The sequence below is a fragment of the Annulohypoxylon truncatum genome (genome assembly GCF_022578515.1).
Source record: "Annulohypoxylon truncatum strain CBS 140777 unplaced genomic scaffold F4807scaffold_11, whole genome shotgun sequence".
NCBI classification, from domain to species: Eukaryota; Fungi; Ascomycota; class Sordariomycetes; order Xylariales; family Hypoxylaceae; genus Annulohypoxylon; species Annulohypoxylon truncatum.
Genome location: NW_025953797.1, coordinates 11,579 through 24,273, shown reverse-complemented (window position 1 = coordinate 24,273; position 12,695 = coordinate 11,579). Strand labels below are relative to the sequence as shown.

Below are 12,695 nucleotides of genomic sequence, written 5' to 3'. Positions count from 1 at the left end.
GTATTGGAGGGCGTGATGAGAACGGTTCATAACGATTCTAAAGCGGGTCTTAAAAATTACGGAACTGGAGAGATATAGCTTAAGCTAAAATAGCGGAAGTTGGCATTTTTCATTTGCTTTGGGGTCATTATCCGGGTCGGGATTGCGTGTACAACAGATCGATTGAGCTTTTATCAATACAAGTACAAATCACTGCACTTGAGGAACATCTACCATTATATCATTCCCCATCTAATAGCCCCACAGTCCAATGTATGATTCTATCCACACCTTGCCCGTGAATGGCGCTCACCGGTATCGCGGCGCAGTCCTCTATCCACGCGCCCTCGACTCCGCTCGGGTGCGGCTCCCGCCGGTCCGTCACGGCGTCGAGGTACTCCTTCAGCCGGGCGTAGTTGTCCTCGGTCCCGGGCAAATCGCCCTTCGTGGCAACGACGAACCACGGCTTCGCCGCGATGTGCAGCCCGCCTTCCCCGCCGGTATCCGCCTCGGGCAGATCCGCCACGATCATCTGGCCGCCGTAGTTCATCCTCGCGCTGTTCTTCGGCGGGCGGCTGCTGCCGTCGCCCTCCCAGTCGATCCGGTCCCCGATCTCCCGCTCCTTCTCCTCTTCCTCGCGCATCCGCGCGTACAGCCCGACTTCGATCCACAGCGCTTTGAGCGCCTCGACGGCGTCGCCGGCGCTGAGGTCGATGACGAAGGCGAGGACGCCCGCGCGCTCGACGTGTCGCAGGAAGGCGACGCCTAGGCCGCGGTCGAGGTGCGCGCCTTCGATTAGACCCGGGATGTCGGCGACCGTAAATCGTGTTCGGGGCTCGGGGCTGGGCGCGTCGAGGGAGTAGTGGTCAGGTTGCCGGGATAAGACGACGGAGCCGTATTGCGCGTCGTGGATGACGGAGTGCGGCGGCGGCTTCGAGGGCTTGGGGACGGGCATCGGACGCCCTTTGTGGTTGTCGAGGACGACGGTGCCGATGTTGGGTTGGAGGGTCGTGAAGGCCCAGTTGCCGACGCGGGCGCGGCTGTTGGTTAGAGCGCGTAGGAGCGTCGATTTGCCTGCGTTGGGCAACCCGACTAACCCCACGTCGGCAAGCAGCTTGAGCTCGAGCTCGAGCTGCATGGTCACGGCCCGCTCGCCCTTCGTGGCGAACAGTGGCCGTGGCCGGTCTTTCGACACGAAGTGCGGGTTCCCGAGCCCCCCTATCCCGCCCGCAGCTATCAGGATCGGCCGCGGCGTCGGCGTCGACAAGTCCAGGTGTATCGGGGCATCGGGCTGCACGTACAAGCGCTCGCGCCTCGGCAAGCGAGGCAGCGTCAAGGCGCGCCGCTCGGTATGCGATATGCCGGGGTACAAGATAAATTTCTCGAGACGGGGGTGATCGGGGGCCTCGGGCAGCTCGGTGAAGATGGCGCCCTCGAGGCCCTCCATCTCGGCGTTCTTGGCCTCGGTCTCGCGGACCAAGCGCTCGTACTCGCGCTCCGCGGCGCGCGCCTCGCGGAAGCGCAGGCGCTCGTCGACAACGGGGTCGATGCGCGCGAGCTCGCGCACGACGGTGCCGACGGGGACCTGGATGACGAGGTCGTCGCCGCGGGCGCCGCCGCGGCTGCCCCCTTGCCCCGTCTTGCCGCGGCCGGCGCGCAGGACGCGGCGCCGCGCCAGCTTGTGCAGCGACGTCTCGCCGTGCACGGCCTGCACGTAGATGTTGCCGCCGTGCCCGCCGTCGCCGCCGTTCGCGGGCCCTTCCTCGAGGAAGGCTTCTCGCAGAAACGAGATGCAGCCGTGGCCCCCGCTGCCCGCGTGCACCGTCACGCGCGCCTTGTCCGCGAACGCGGACTGTGCGTAGTCGTCCGGCGCAGGGTTCAGGCGCGAGGTCGGGAGCGAGGAGCTGGATTCGGAGGGCGAGGTGTCGGAGGTGGTGGATGGGGTGGTGGCTGAGGAGGAGGGTGAGGAGGAGGAGGTCGAGTGCAGGATCGTGATGGCGGCTCGGCGGGGGACGGAGAGCTGGAGGAGGGATTTGCGGGGGCGGGTGGTTCGGAAGAGCGAGGGGTAGAGGAAGGGCAGGAGGATCCCCGAGCTGGAGGGGTGCCTAGGTGGTGGCATTTTTGAGCAGAAATCGGATCTGTTGTTTATGTCGTGAAAGTCATGATCGAGGTTGTGTCAGCTTCTCGTCAATTGGTCGATTTGGAGCAAGAGTAAGCTCCAGCTTTCGGCTTAGTTGGATGATCGATGACGGGATCGATGCATCCCTGATCCTTCCATCACAATTTGATCGAATTTTTTTTTCTTTGCCGGTATGTAGATAAGATATTGGCGGAGATAAGATAAGAGCTACTACCCTAGCCCCAGTTAGAGCCCCTACTAGCACCCTGGTACTTCACATACCGGCACATGCCGGGTTCGGTTAAAAGGTGTGCCATAGTAGGTCACATGAGCTTCGGGACATCTTTTCCGTAATAGGTAGGGACGGGACACGGACGGCGGGGGACCCAACCTCACACGACACACAAACAACACAACCTTTTTTTTCTTTTCCTTTGTAAGCCAAAAGTAAAGAGAGTGTACGGGAATTTACAGATTTCCTCAACGCACCCAATCGATGGTTAATATAATACTGGTTCGAAGACGTGTGCATAGCTACGCCATTGAATTATATATCATTGTCATGGCCTGACAATAGGCCGATATGCCAATATGCAAATATACCTCGGCCTAATCTAAACAAGAGTCCCAGTTGTTTCACCGGGGTTTATAGCCGCCAATGGCTCGCCTCCGTCTACGTCGGTCTCAAGAGCCGCTGGTGGCGCCCGAAAGGCGGTGAGCATTTTTACGAGGGACCAAACGCACCAAACGAACCAAACGAGCCAAACATGGCACCGGTTTGAGCAGCTCGGCCAACAAGAGGCCAACAAAACGCCATACGTCGTACAAATTGGGACCTTGCAGCTCTTGCAGGTCTTGTACATTGTAGGCCTTGCCATCTGCGGGCATTCGATATTTTAATCTCTTTTAGTGCCAATCACTAAAATAAACATCTCGGAGCCTCTAGAGCCTCTGGAGCCTCTGGAGCCTCTGAAGTCTCTCTGCAACGTCTGGAGCCTCAAGAAGGTACATACTACACACACAGTATTCGAGATTGCGAGATCGTCCTCGCGTCCCGTGCATCTCTTACGTCTCCTGCGCATCTCATAGCATCAAATCCCATCTCTGTATTGGAAATTATCGAATTCGCTGCCACGTTGGAAAAGAGCCGATCCGGTCCAGGTAGGCCAAGCAGATCGAGCAAGCGCTTGAACGCCCGAACACCTCCTCTTCGGTATCCATTTCCATATTGTTTTGGTCCAACGTTGTCGTGTGTCTGTACGAACTGGTCTTACTGGTCTTACCTTTTCCTTTATCTCCTCACGATCGTCGTTGGTTTTTTAGTATTTCTATCCCCAAGAGGAACACTTCACCTTTTGCAGGAGTAGTCAACTCCACGCACTATATTACTTTATTATCAAGGCTACATACATTACATATTACATATTACCTAGCCAGGTTATCTGTGCCAGCCATCTATATACCGCTATATACCGCCTACATACCATACAGACCATATATACCGTACATACTATATACATATCTACTTATAATCTCCAACACTACTAGCTCCGTGCAGCAACACCAGACCGGCCGGATTATGCAAACTCTCGATTGGGTTACCCTCATGCACACTGCATGCTACTAGTAATCCTGCCGCCCATTCGAGCCACGACAGTCAAATTCTTCCTTTGTGGCCAAACGTGGTCATAACGTTCGTCCCCCCTCATCGGCCTCCTTGCTCTTCAACTGCTCGCTAAGCTCGTCTTTGGCGCACCTCTGCATCTCTGGCGTCTTTGGGCTCCGCTGGGCAGTCGCACTTGTAACCTTTTTTCGACTTATCCTCGTTCATCCTAGTCTATCCTAGTCTAATCTTCCCATCTTCCCCGTCAGTTCTCCGTTTCCCCCGTCAGCAATTGGCTTTTTTTGTGGGTTTCCTCGACATCTAGCGCTCCCACTTGCCTCCATTGCTTCTCCATCGCTGTCCATTGCTGTCCCATTGCTGTCCCATTGCTGCAGGCTCTGCAAGTCGAGCTTCTAAGCTAGCCTCTCAAACAACGATTCTTCTTCCTCTTCCTGAACTTCCGCCGTAGGGGTTAAGACAGAAGCACGCAGCTCCAAGCATCAAGCATCAAGCATCAAGCATCGAGCGTCAAGCGTCAAGCCACCAAAGACGGTTCCACCGACTTGTACCGACTTGTCTCTCTCTCGACCTCTCCCGTCACGCCTTTTTTTCTCTCCCATTCTCTTGCTCTCCGCGTTCCCCACGCTCCATTCAGAGCCGGTAGAGAGGCAACACAAACCCGTATCTCGCTGTACCTATCTCTTGCTGTATCTCCTGTATCTGCTGTATCTGCTGTATCTTGCACGCCCAGATATCGGTGGCATCGGCACGCAAACTTACCTACCCGTCCTCCTTATTTGCTGCCCTCAATTGACTATCGCGGCCACTCAAACCGGGGCGGTCAGCCAAAGAGCGTTTTCCTGCAGGCCCGAACTTTGGAGCTAGCCATTGAACTGCCCGTCTGAATCTTTCGACCAATTCCCCCCCTCTCACTCACACGTACGTTGTCTGCTGTCTGCTGTCTGCTTGCTGCAACTCTACCACCATTCTCGAGCCTGCTGTGTTGTTTCCTCGCTCGCCATTGTTCATAATACAGGTCAGTCACTCTTCGTCGTGTCTTGCCCTGGTCCGCCCTTTCTCTTTTCTTCCCTTCCCTCTTCTTGCCCATAGAAATGGACCCTTCTCGGGTCGTCAAGTGAACAGCCGTTGTTGTACAATAGTTGATCTATACTCTTACTCTACATCTCCGTATCTCTCCGCTCATGTTCACCACTTCTTTCTACATCCCGGCTCTCCTGCCCGCCTTCGGCTTCACGCCGCTAAGATGTATACCAGGGAACATAAACCCCGCAAGTCCACCATCATCAGAATGGACCCGGACTGTGCCATCTGTCATGCTCCTGCCAGCCTCGCCTGCGATTGCGAGGCCAAAGGTCTCGAGATCGCCATCGAGCAGGCAGAGAGCCGTATGATGCAATCCGTGTATAATGACATACGGTAAGAGCAATTTTTCGTATTATGTCTTGCGTCTAGTGAATTTCTACATGCTTCGGTTTGCTTGTGCTGCTCGTACTGCTTGCCTGCTTGCCTGCTTGCTCGTCTGATTTCTCGCTTCCGTCGACTTGTATGACAACCTACTAAACATTGGTCCAGTACGTGGGTTCGAGCACACGCTCAAGATTACATACTCGAGTATTTCCGCCTGCTCACCGAACGACGCAAGGCTGCACATTCGTCCCATCTTGAACGATTAACAGCCCATGCCTACCATTACTACCACGCTCCCCCGCATCCGAACGAGATTGCCGCCGCCCAAGCGACTCTGAAACGAGGAATCGACGAGGATTGGCAATCCAGCGTTCAGCGTTATCCGGAGGTATTAGAATACTTCTACAGTTTGGTCGAGCTGACGCTCCCGCCTGACCATGAACCTGCCGTCAAAGATCCCCCGCTGAGTGCGTTGAGCGGATCACGGAAGGCTGGCAGACGGGCCCAATCTACGGCCACAATAGCCGGGGAACCTTTTCAAGAGAGGGAGCGGAGTGTGAATCCTCTCGCAAGAAGAACCCCTCCCCCGCAAATTGAGCGGCGGACGCCGGGACCACCTCACAATCCACTCGCGCCAACGCAGAGAAGACATAGCAGCTTCCGACCGCCTACCGCGCCGCCAACGGCCTATTTCCAATATAACTGAATGCCGTGGGAGAGGTGTGACCCATCGTGGCGGCGAAAGCCCTATGTCCGGGCTTAACTAGCCCATCATTCACACCGTGTAAAATTGGACCACAGCACAACTTGCATCTACGCCTACATCTACATACACATACGACCATTTATTTTCCTTGACTTAATACGAAAGAAAGAACGAACACACTTACGAGACCACGAAAGGGCATTATGATCACCGTATCTGTTGCATGGGTGGAGGGAAAATGTCCCAGATACCATTTCTTTTCTGCATAGCGGCGAGACCTTGCACTTTTTTGACCAACCGTTCAATTCGACTTTTTTTGGAAAAAAAAAGAAAAAAACTTAACATATCCAACCATTTGTTATCTTTTCCTTGAGGAACTGATTCTACTTCGAGCTTGGAGTCATCTAAGACGGGTGGCAATTTCCCGAGGGTTTTTACTGGGCGTACGGAGTGCTATAGGGTTACGGTTGGACGAGTAGGAAAGGGTCTGGCATTGTTTGCGTTTGATCCCAACAGTTGTTGTCTTTTTATCTTATTCTTCTCTATGTGTGTTGTCCAACGCCTACCTTTTGAGGTACATAGGGTCGGAATTTTTGCTAGAACGGAGTTACAATATCCCTGTCAACTTATCATCATCTCTATCTGAACAGAGCGGAAGCAGAGCGAGCTAGTCAAATCTACAAAATTTAATGAAACCTCTCCCTGATTGCTCGCACCGGCCCAGGGAAACGGCATCGACAGACCACGTCAATTGCTAATTCTTGGTCGGGTTTAGAGCAGAAAGACGTGTCCATCTCCCGAGCGAATATCAGACATCAGATTCAGGCCGTGAAAGGCGTGAGAACGTGAGATAGACAGCTACTACTGTAGCTTGCCGATAAGTCGGGCGTCAGATCTGCCCCCTCCCACTTACCTATGGCGGTGCGGCTGACACGTATGCGACGGGAACTGGGTCAGCCTCTCTATAATACGCGGCTCGAGCTCGGGATTTTGATGAGCGAGAAGACGACTTCCGTGGATAACGTCAGGTAGATCAAGGCAAGAGATTGGTTAGGGATTTCGTAAAGTTGGGTGATAAAAAAACGAGCTGTCGTTGCAGCGGATGGCACGCTTTTCTATCTAGATGCCCTACTGGGGGTCAGGTAGGGCGGGAATTTAAGGAGATAGGTAATGAGTAGCAAGTAGATAGATACCTATAGGGCCAGGTATATTGGTATATGTCGTAGTGAAAAGACCCCTATCTAATGGCGCCTTTCACGTCCGTCTATGTTTACTTGTCTGCTTCTATTGCTTCAACTTACGTAGTATCATAAAATTCGACCTACAGCCTCCCCAGCCTCTAAGGACCGAGCTTTAATCTACAGAGCTATATATTTAGGTACCTAACATGATAGGATACGTTCCAGCAGGTAAACATGTGCGTACGTGTGTATGTGTGTATTGCATGTTACAGTCCTAAATTGCAAACTAGGGTAGCATAGCGTAGATTCGAGCGAATCCAAGGGGGTCCTGAAACCTTCTCAGAACACGCGCGATGCGCAATGCCCATCATCGAGAGTATGTACGCAGGATCTCTGTCATCTGCCGGCGGGACCCAAGAGAGGCGGACAGGCGGATATAACCCAATGGCCAACCCAATGAAGCTTCAGAGGAGAGCCGATGCACGGCTAGGTCATACGTACATACATACACTGCCTACTACATTGTATATCGAAATAAAACACCCCCCCTCTGTCCCCTCCCTTCTATCAGCGTTGGGAGTTTTTTGGAGCGTGGACGAATCAAGACCCCTATCCCTACCGAAAAAAGCGTTGACCGATCACGTAATGGATGAGGCACGGGAGCGGACACGAAGGGGGCGGACGCGGACTGCCGAATAGGGAATGGGCATCATAGGCCGAATACATACATACATTAGGTAGTGGGCACAAGCTTAAGTAGTTCTAAAGGCTCGGGCCATGCCGCTACGGCTTACTCTAGTACCGTGATACATACTCCTTTTTCTGTTATTTCTATTCGCAGAGTAGTACCTATCATATACTATCCTATCATTATCTCGTATCGTGTTCATGTCTCAGAAGCTGTTCGACCCGACGAACCGTCGTGATCGGCGGGTCGTACAAGACGTTGAGAGTACGAAAAGCGGAAAAGCGGAAATACGTAGGTAGGTATAGGTATAGCAAGAGGCGCTTTGATGCTAAATACATGTGACGATGTGGAAATCTAAACCTTGATTTTTCCATAGCCATTTTTTGTGTCCCCGGAGAAAGTTTATCCTTTCTCAAATAGGGGATGAGTTCAGATCGTATATGAGTTTTGAGTCTGCTGACCAGAGAATCATTTATTTGTCCTCAGTCAAATCTTGATTCTCGGACTGTGGCTTTGGGGGTAATTCGGACTTCTAAGCCGATTTCTCCTCAAGCGATGCCTCCTTCAACTCCGAGGCTACGGCAGCCACCTTGTCATCGGACTTCTTGTCCCCGTTGACGCCGTTAGGCGTTGCGGTACCGGAAGCTTCAGCTGCCTCCTCAGCCTCAATCTTCTCAATCTCCTTCTTGGCCTTGTCGATGTTCTGGAATTTATTAGTAACACTTCAATAGTCACATCATGAATTACAACTTACCCGCTGGGTTTGAGCTTGCTGGTCGGCCTTCCAGTTTTCGAGCTTGGCCTTGACCTTTTCGATAGCAGCGGGGACATCAGAGGCGGCCATGGGAGGATCAATCCCTAAGAATCCACAGTCATCGATGACCGAAGGTGGGCAGTTGAAACCCTGTTTCTCGGCAGCACCACCCTTCTTGCCCTTCTTACCCTTCTTGACAGCTGGCAGGTAGTCATCCTCACGATCTTCCTTTCGTACCAACCGAGTGCCCTTCAGACCAGAATCGTCGACCTTTCGCGAAGCCTGAGCGCTCAGACCGCTGTCAGCCACAAGAGGCGCCTTTTCGGTGGAGGTAGACGACGGGTCAAAGAAGTGGAGCAGGCTGTTGGCCCTGCGGATCTCTTCGAGATAGGCTGGGTCACTAGCTTCCTGGAGCAACTTTTGCGCGCGCTCCTTCTTCCTTTCCTTCTCGATACGGTCGCGCTCCGCCTTCTGGCGCTCTCTCTGTCGCTGACGTGCCTCACGTTCGTACTCGGCGAACGCTTTCTTTGCACCATAGTACTCGTCCTTGATCTTCCGTACAGCCTGAAATTTCTCCTGTTGCTCGGCCTGCAACTTGCTTCGCTCATCGCGCAGGGCGTTCAGGTTCTTGAATGCCTCATCTTGCTCCGCCTTGATGCTGTCAAGCTCGGCCTGAATCTTAGTGTACTGTTCGCTAAGCGCGCGGGCTTCGGGGTCTTCCATGCTGTCCTTGATCTCCTTGATCTTGGCTTTCAACTCGTCGATTCCCTTCTGCGAAGTGTCAAACTGGGCGAAGTTCTTGCGCTGCTTTCGGAGATTAGAGATCTCAGCAAGGGCCTTCTTCTCATCGACCAACTTCATCAAGCCGCCGTTAACCTGCTTTTCGAGGTGATCGATCTCACGGTCCACATCTTCGACGCTCTTGAAATTAACCTTGCCGCGGGCATTCTTCTGTTCGGCGATTCGGGAGCGGAGTTGTTCATCGAGGCGCTTGATCTGGTCCATCTTGGTATTACGAGCATTTTTGCCGGCGCCCTGCTTGTTACGGATCTCATTGGCTTGGGCGATAAGTTCCTGACGGCGCTTCTGGGTAGGTGTCTGAGTGTCTTTGTTCTTGCTCGGGACAGCAAGCTCGACCTTCTGCTTGACAGCATTCTGGATTTATCGTCAATATTGTCGCTGTTTAAAAGAAGTATGTGCGCAAACTAACATATTTGGCAAACGATTCCTGGTACTCCTTCTCAGCCTTAGCCAATTGCTCATTGAAGAGATCGACATTGGGCTTCTCGGGCCTCTTCTTCTCACCCGCCGGTGCGGGAGCCGGGGTGTCAGCTACTTCAGCCATAGTGATTACGGTAACGTAGGTCGTGTCTTTTACCGAAATTCGTTATCGAGGATGGAGTGCGAGACGAAGTGGAAAATGAACAAAACTAGATAGAGACGGCGACGAATGAAAAAGTCACAATCAATATCTAGAGAAAAGGAAAGGATATATAAGGTACAAGTAGGTAATAAGAAGCGGTCGGCGAACCGAAAGGTTAGGAGGCCAGATCTCAGGGTCCTAATGCCTGTCGAGTACAGGTAAGAGGAAAAATTCGGAGTCGAGGTCCACTGGTTAAAAAAAAAAGTGAATTTTGATTCTAACACAACGTCTCATTATCCAATTCACCACTACGCTATTTTTCCGTTTGGCCTGTGCACCTTCCACCACAGATCATCTTCTGCCGGACTTTTGCCGTCTCCAGTAAGCAAGCACCTTACTACAAAGTCCAAGATGCTGTATGACCCGTGAGGTGGGATCCATTAAATGCATTCTGCAGGGATTAACATCTCTAGCCTCCAGATACGTACCTTATCCACACCCATCCCTGCAGATAAGGCCAGGAACGGTAAGTACTGAGGTACTTGGGAATTTTTCACCTTCTTCGTAACGCAAGGCTGAACTTGCATTGTCCTTCTATTCTACTTGTCAATTCTTCACTCTCATTCAGACCAGACCAACCAACCCATTTTCAACCTTGCGCAACATTGCAACAGACTATTTCCAACTACACAAATTCCCGAATTCGATTTCACGGCGCATACTTTTAATGATGGCGGATCAAGACTTCGGTACCGGTAACGACGCCAACGACAAGATCACCGTCAAGACGTGGCGAGCATGGCGAACCATCCATGAGATGGTCCAGGACCGAGTAAGCGAACAACCCTATTCCCAATCTACCCCCCAACCCTCAGATATCTACTGCTGCTGCGGCTTCGGCGCGAATGTAGCTCGATCGCATCCTATACTTACGCCATGTCACTATTCCGTCGCGTCAATATGATATATGTGCCTTGGTAGACGCTAATGCGCCGACAGGGCTACGAACTAGCCGATACCGAAGTAAACATGACGCTCGATCAGTTCAGGAACATATATTGTAACATCGACGGTTCCGTCCTGTACGTATTCCGGAAGCTCTTGTCTTCATTACCTATAAGGAAAATGGAAGGGGAAGAAGCAATTGGACTAGGCTAACAAGCTCCGCTACAAAACCTACAGCCGTTCGAAGCTCAAGTTCTCGGCGCGCCCGAGCCCGGAGATGATCAAGAAGATGACGCCGATCGCGACACCCTCAAACCCGGACCCGAAGGCGGACGTGGGCACGATCTGGGTGGAGTTCCTGGACGAGGACCAGCTGGGGGCGGACCAGATGCGGCGGTTCGGCAAGTTCTGCGCGCACGAGAACCACCACACCGGCATCCTGGTGTCGCACGTGTCGGTGTCGCCGTCGGCGAAGAAGGAGATCGCCAAGTTCGCCCAGTGGACCTCCATCGAGTGGTTCCTCGAGGAGGACCTGCTGATCAACATCACCCACCACGAGCTCGTCCCGCGCCACGTCGTCCTCTCCCGGGAGGAGAAGGCCGCCCTGCTCAAGCGCTACCGCCTCAAGGAGACCCAGCTCCCCCGCATCCTCCAGAAGGACCCCGTCGCCAAGTACTTCGGCATGAAGCGCGGCCAGGTCGTCAAGATCATCCGCGCCTCCGAGACCGCCGGCCGGTACGCGAGTTACAGGCTATGCGTATGAGTGCCGTGTTCTAGTCACTACTCTATACCCTACATCCTATTAGCCTATTACCCTATGGCCAGTCTCGTCCGAAGCGAAGAGAAGGGGGATAAGATGAGAGGAGAGAGAAAAAAAAGAAATCATTGCAGAAACCGGCGTCTATGAGCATGAAACTTGAAATTTGGCTGGGGCGGCGTTCTATGGTTCTACAGCTCGGGGGTTCTCCAGATTCCGATTCTGTTTCCCTGTAGTTAGTAAGAGGATTTTTCTACTAATGAATGAGAGATTTTTTGCTCTTGGAGATTATTTCCGCAGTTCTGCGCCTGCAAGTGTGAGGTAGGAAAAGGGGAGGATTGGAAGAACGCAGTCCGAGGAAGCGGGTGTCTGTCCACACGTTTCGAGGACAACCTCCGAGTAGGAGTTAAGCCCCATAGACCCTTTGGATTATTCTACTTCCCAAGATGAGCTATATACATGGATACTTTACGTAGGGAGGGTGAAACATAGGAACTATCCCATTCTTAACTTTCCCTACTCAATTACAGCCAAAGGGAAAATAGACTCTATCTTTTCGATACTATATTTCGAATAGCAGTAAACAATCGTCACTATCTGGAATGCAAGATTACTAAAGCAATATTCGAGGTCATGGTAGTTCCCATAAGCAAGCAAAGAATACAGATTCATAAACAGGGAGTAACTAGTTTCTACGACAGTCAGGAGAAATGTCCCGAGGTCGCCAATTGTCACTTGCAGATACAAAGTAGATACAGACAAGCTGTCTATTATTCCAAGATCTATCTCGGATCTATTCTGTCTTGATTTATCGAAAGCAAAGGGGTATAATGCCCATGGGGGTATATGATAATAAGATACAGAGCAACAAATAAGGAACCCAGATACATATACACAAGGCTCAAGTATGGATGTTGGACATGGCCTCACGTGCTCCAGTAGCACGGGTCATATCCTCTAGGGACCAGGATGCCCCTGAGTTCCTGAGTTGTTGTATATCCATCCTCCAGTAACTCCATAGGCGCGACCTAACCCCTTTCGCGCCCAATGTGCATGATAACCCCCTATGTGATCCAAAAAAACGCCACATAAGTCTTAAGACCATCTCTCCACCCCGCCAGTATGAAGACGCCTGATTAAGTATTCATCCCGTATTGTGTCGTGTAAATCTC

General features: G+C 52.3%; 4 protein-coding genes across 4 annotated transcripts; 2 read left to right on the top strand and 2 right to left on the bottom strand.

Moving 5' to 3' along the window:
• Positions 1-197: 197 nt before the first annotated feature.
• On the bottom strand, positions 198-2,594 carry F4807DRAFT_420515 (GTP-binding protein Obg/CgtA). Its single transcript, XM_047997493.1, has one exon. It carries the CDS (start codon positions 2,096-2,098, stop codon positions 221-223), a length of 1,878 nt encoding a protein of 625 aa, XP_047855335.1. The 5' UTR covers positions 2,099-2,594; the 3' UTR covers positions 198-220.
• A 2,699-nt stretch (positions 2,595-5,293) lies between these two features.
• On the top strand, positions 5,294-6,126 carry F4807DRAFT_420503 (uncharacterized protein; the record flags this gene model as incomplete). Its single annotated transcript, XM_047997492.1, has 1 exon — positions 5,294-6,126. A coding segment is annotated over one exon (470 nt), but the record flags the coding sequence as incomplete, so codon positions are not given.
• Positions 6,127-8,236: 2,110 nt separating this feature from the next.
• F4807DRAFT_451065 (uncharacterized protein) lies at positions 8,237-9,803 on the bottom strand (the record flags this gene model as incomplete). The annotated part of the gene is made up of 3 exons (XM_048000202.1): positions 8,237-8,407; positions 8,459-9,613; positions 9,669-9,803. 3 exons carry the CDS (start codon positions 9,801-9,803, stop codon positions 8,237-8,239), a joined length of 1,461 nt encoding a protein of 486 aa, XP_047855333.1.
• Positions 9,804-10,294: 491 nt separating this feature from the next.
• Positions 10,295-12,219, top strand: F4807DRAFT_420467 (DNA-directed RNA polymerases II 24 kDa polypeptide). Its single transcript, XM_047997491.1, has 2 exons — positions 10,295-10,901; positions 11,002-12,219. The coding sequence occupies exons 1-2, from the start codon at positions 10,809-10,811 to the stop codon at positions 11,527-11,529; spliced, it is 621 nt and encodes a 206-aa protein (XP_047855332.1). The 5' UTR covers positions 10,295-10,808; the 3' UTR covers positions 11,530-12,219.
• The last annotated feature ends 476 nt before the right edge of the window (positions 12,220-12,695 follow it).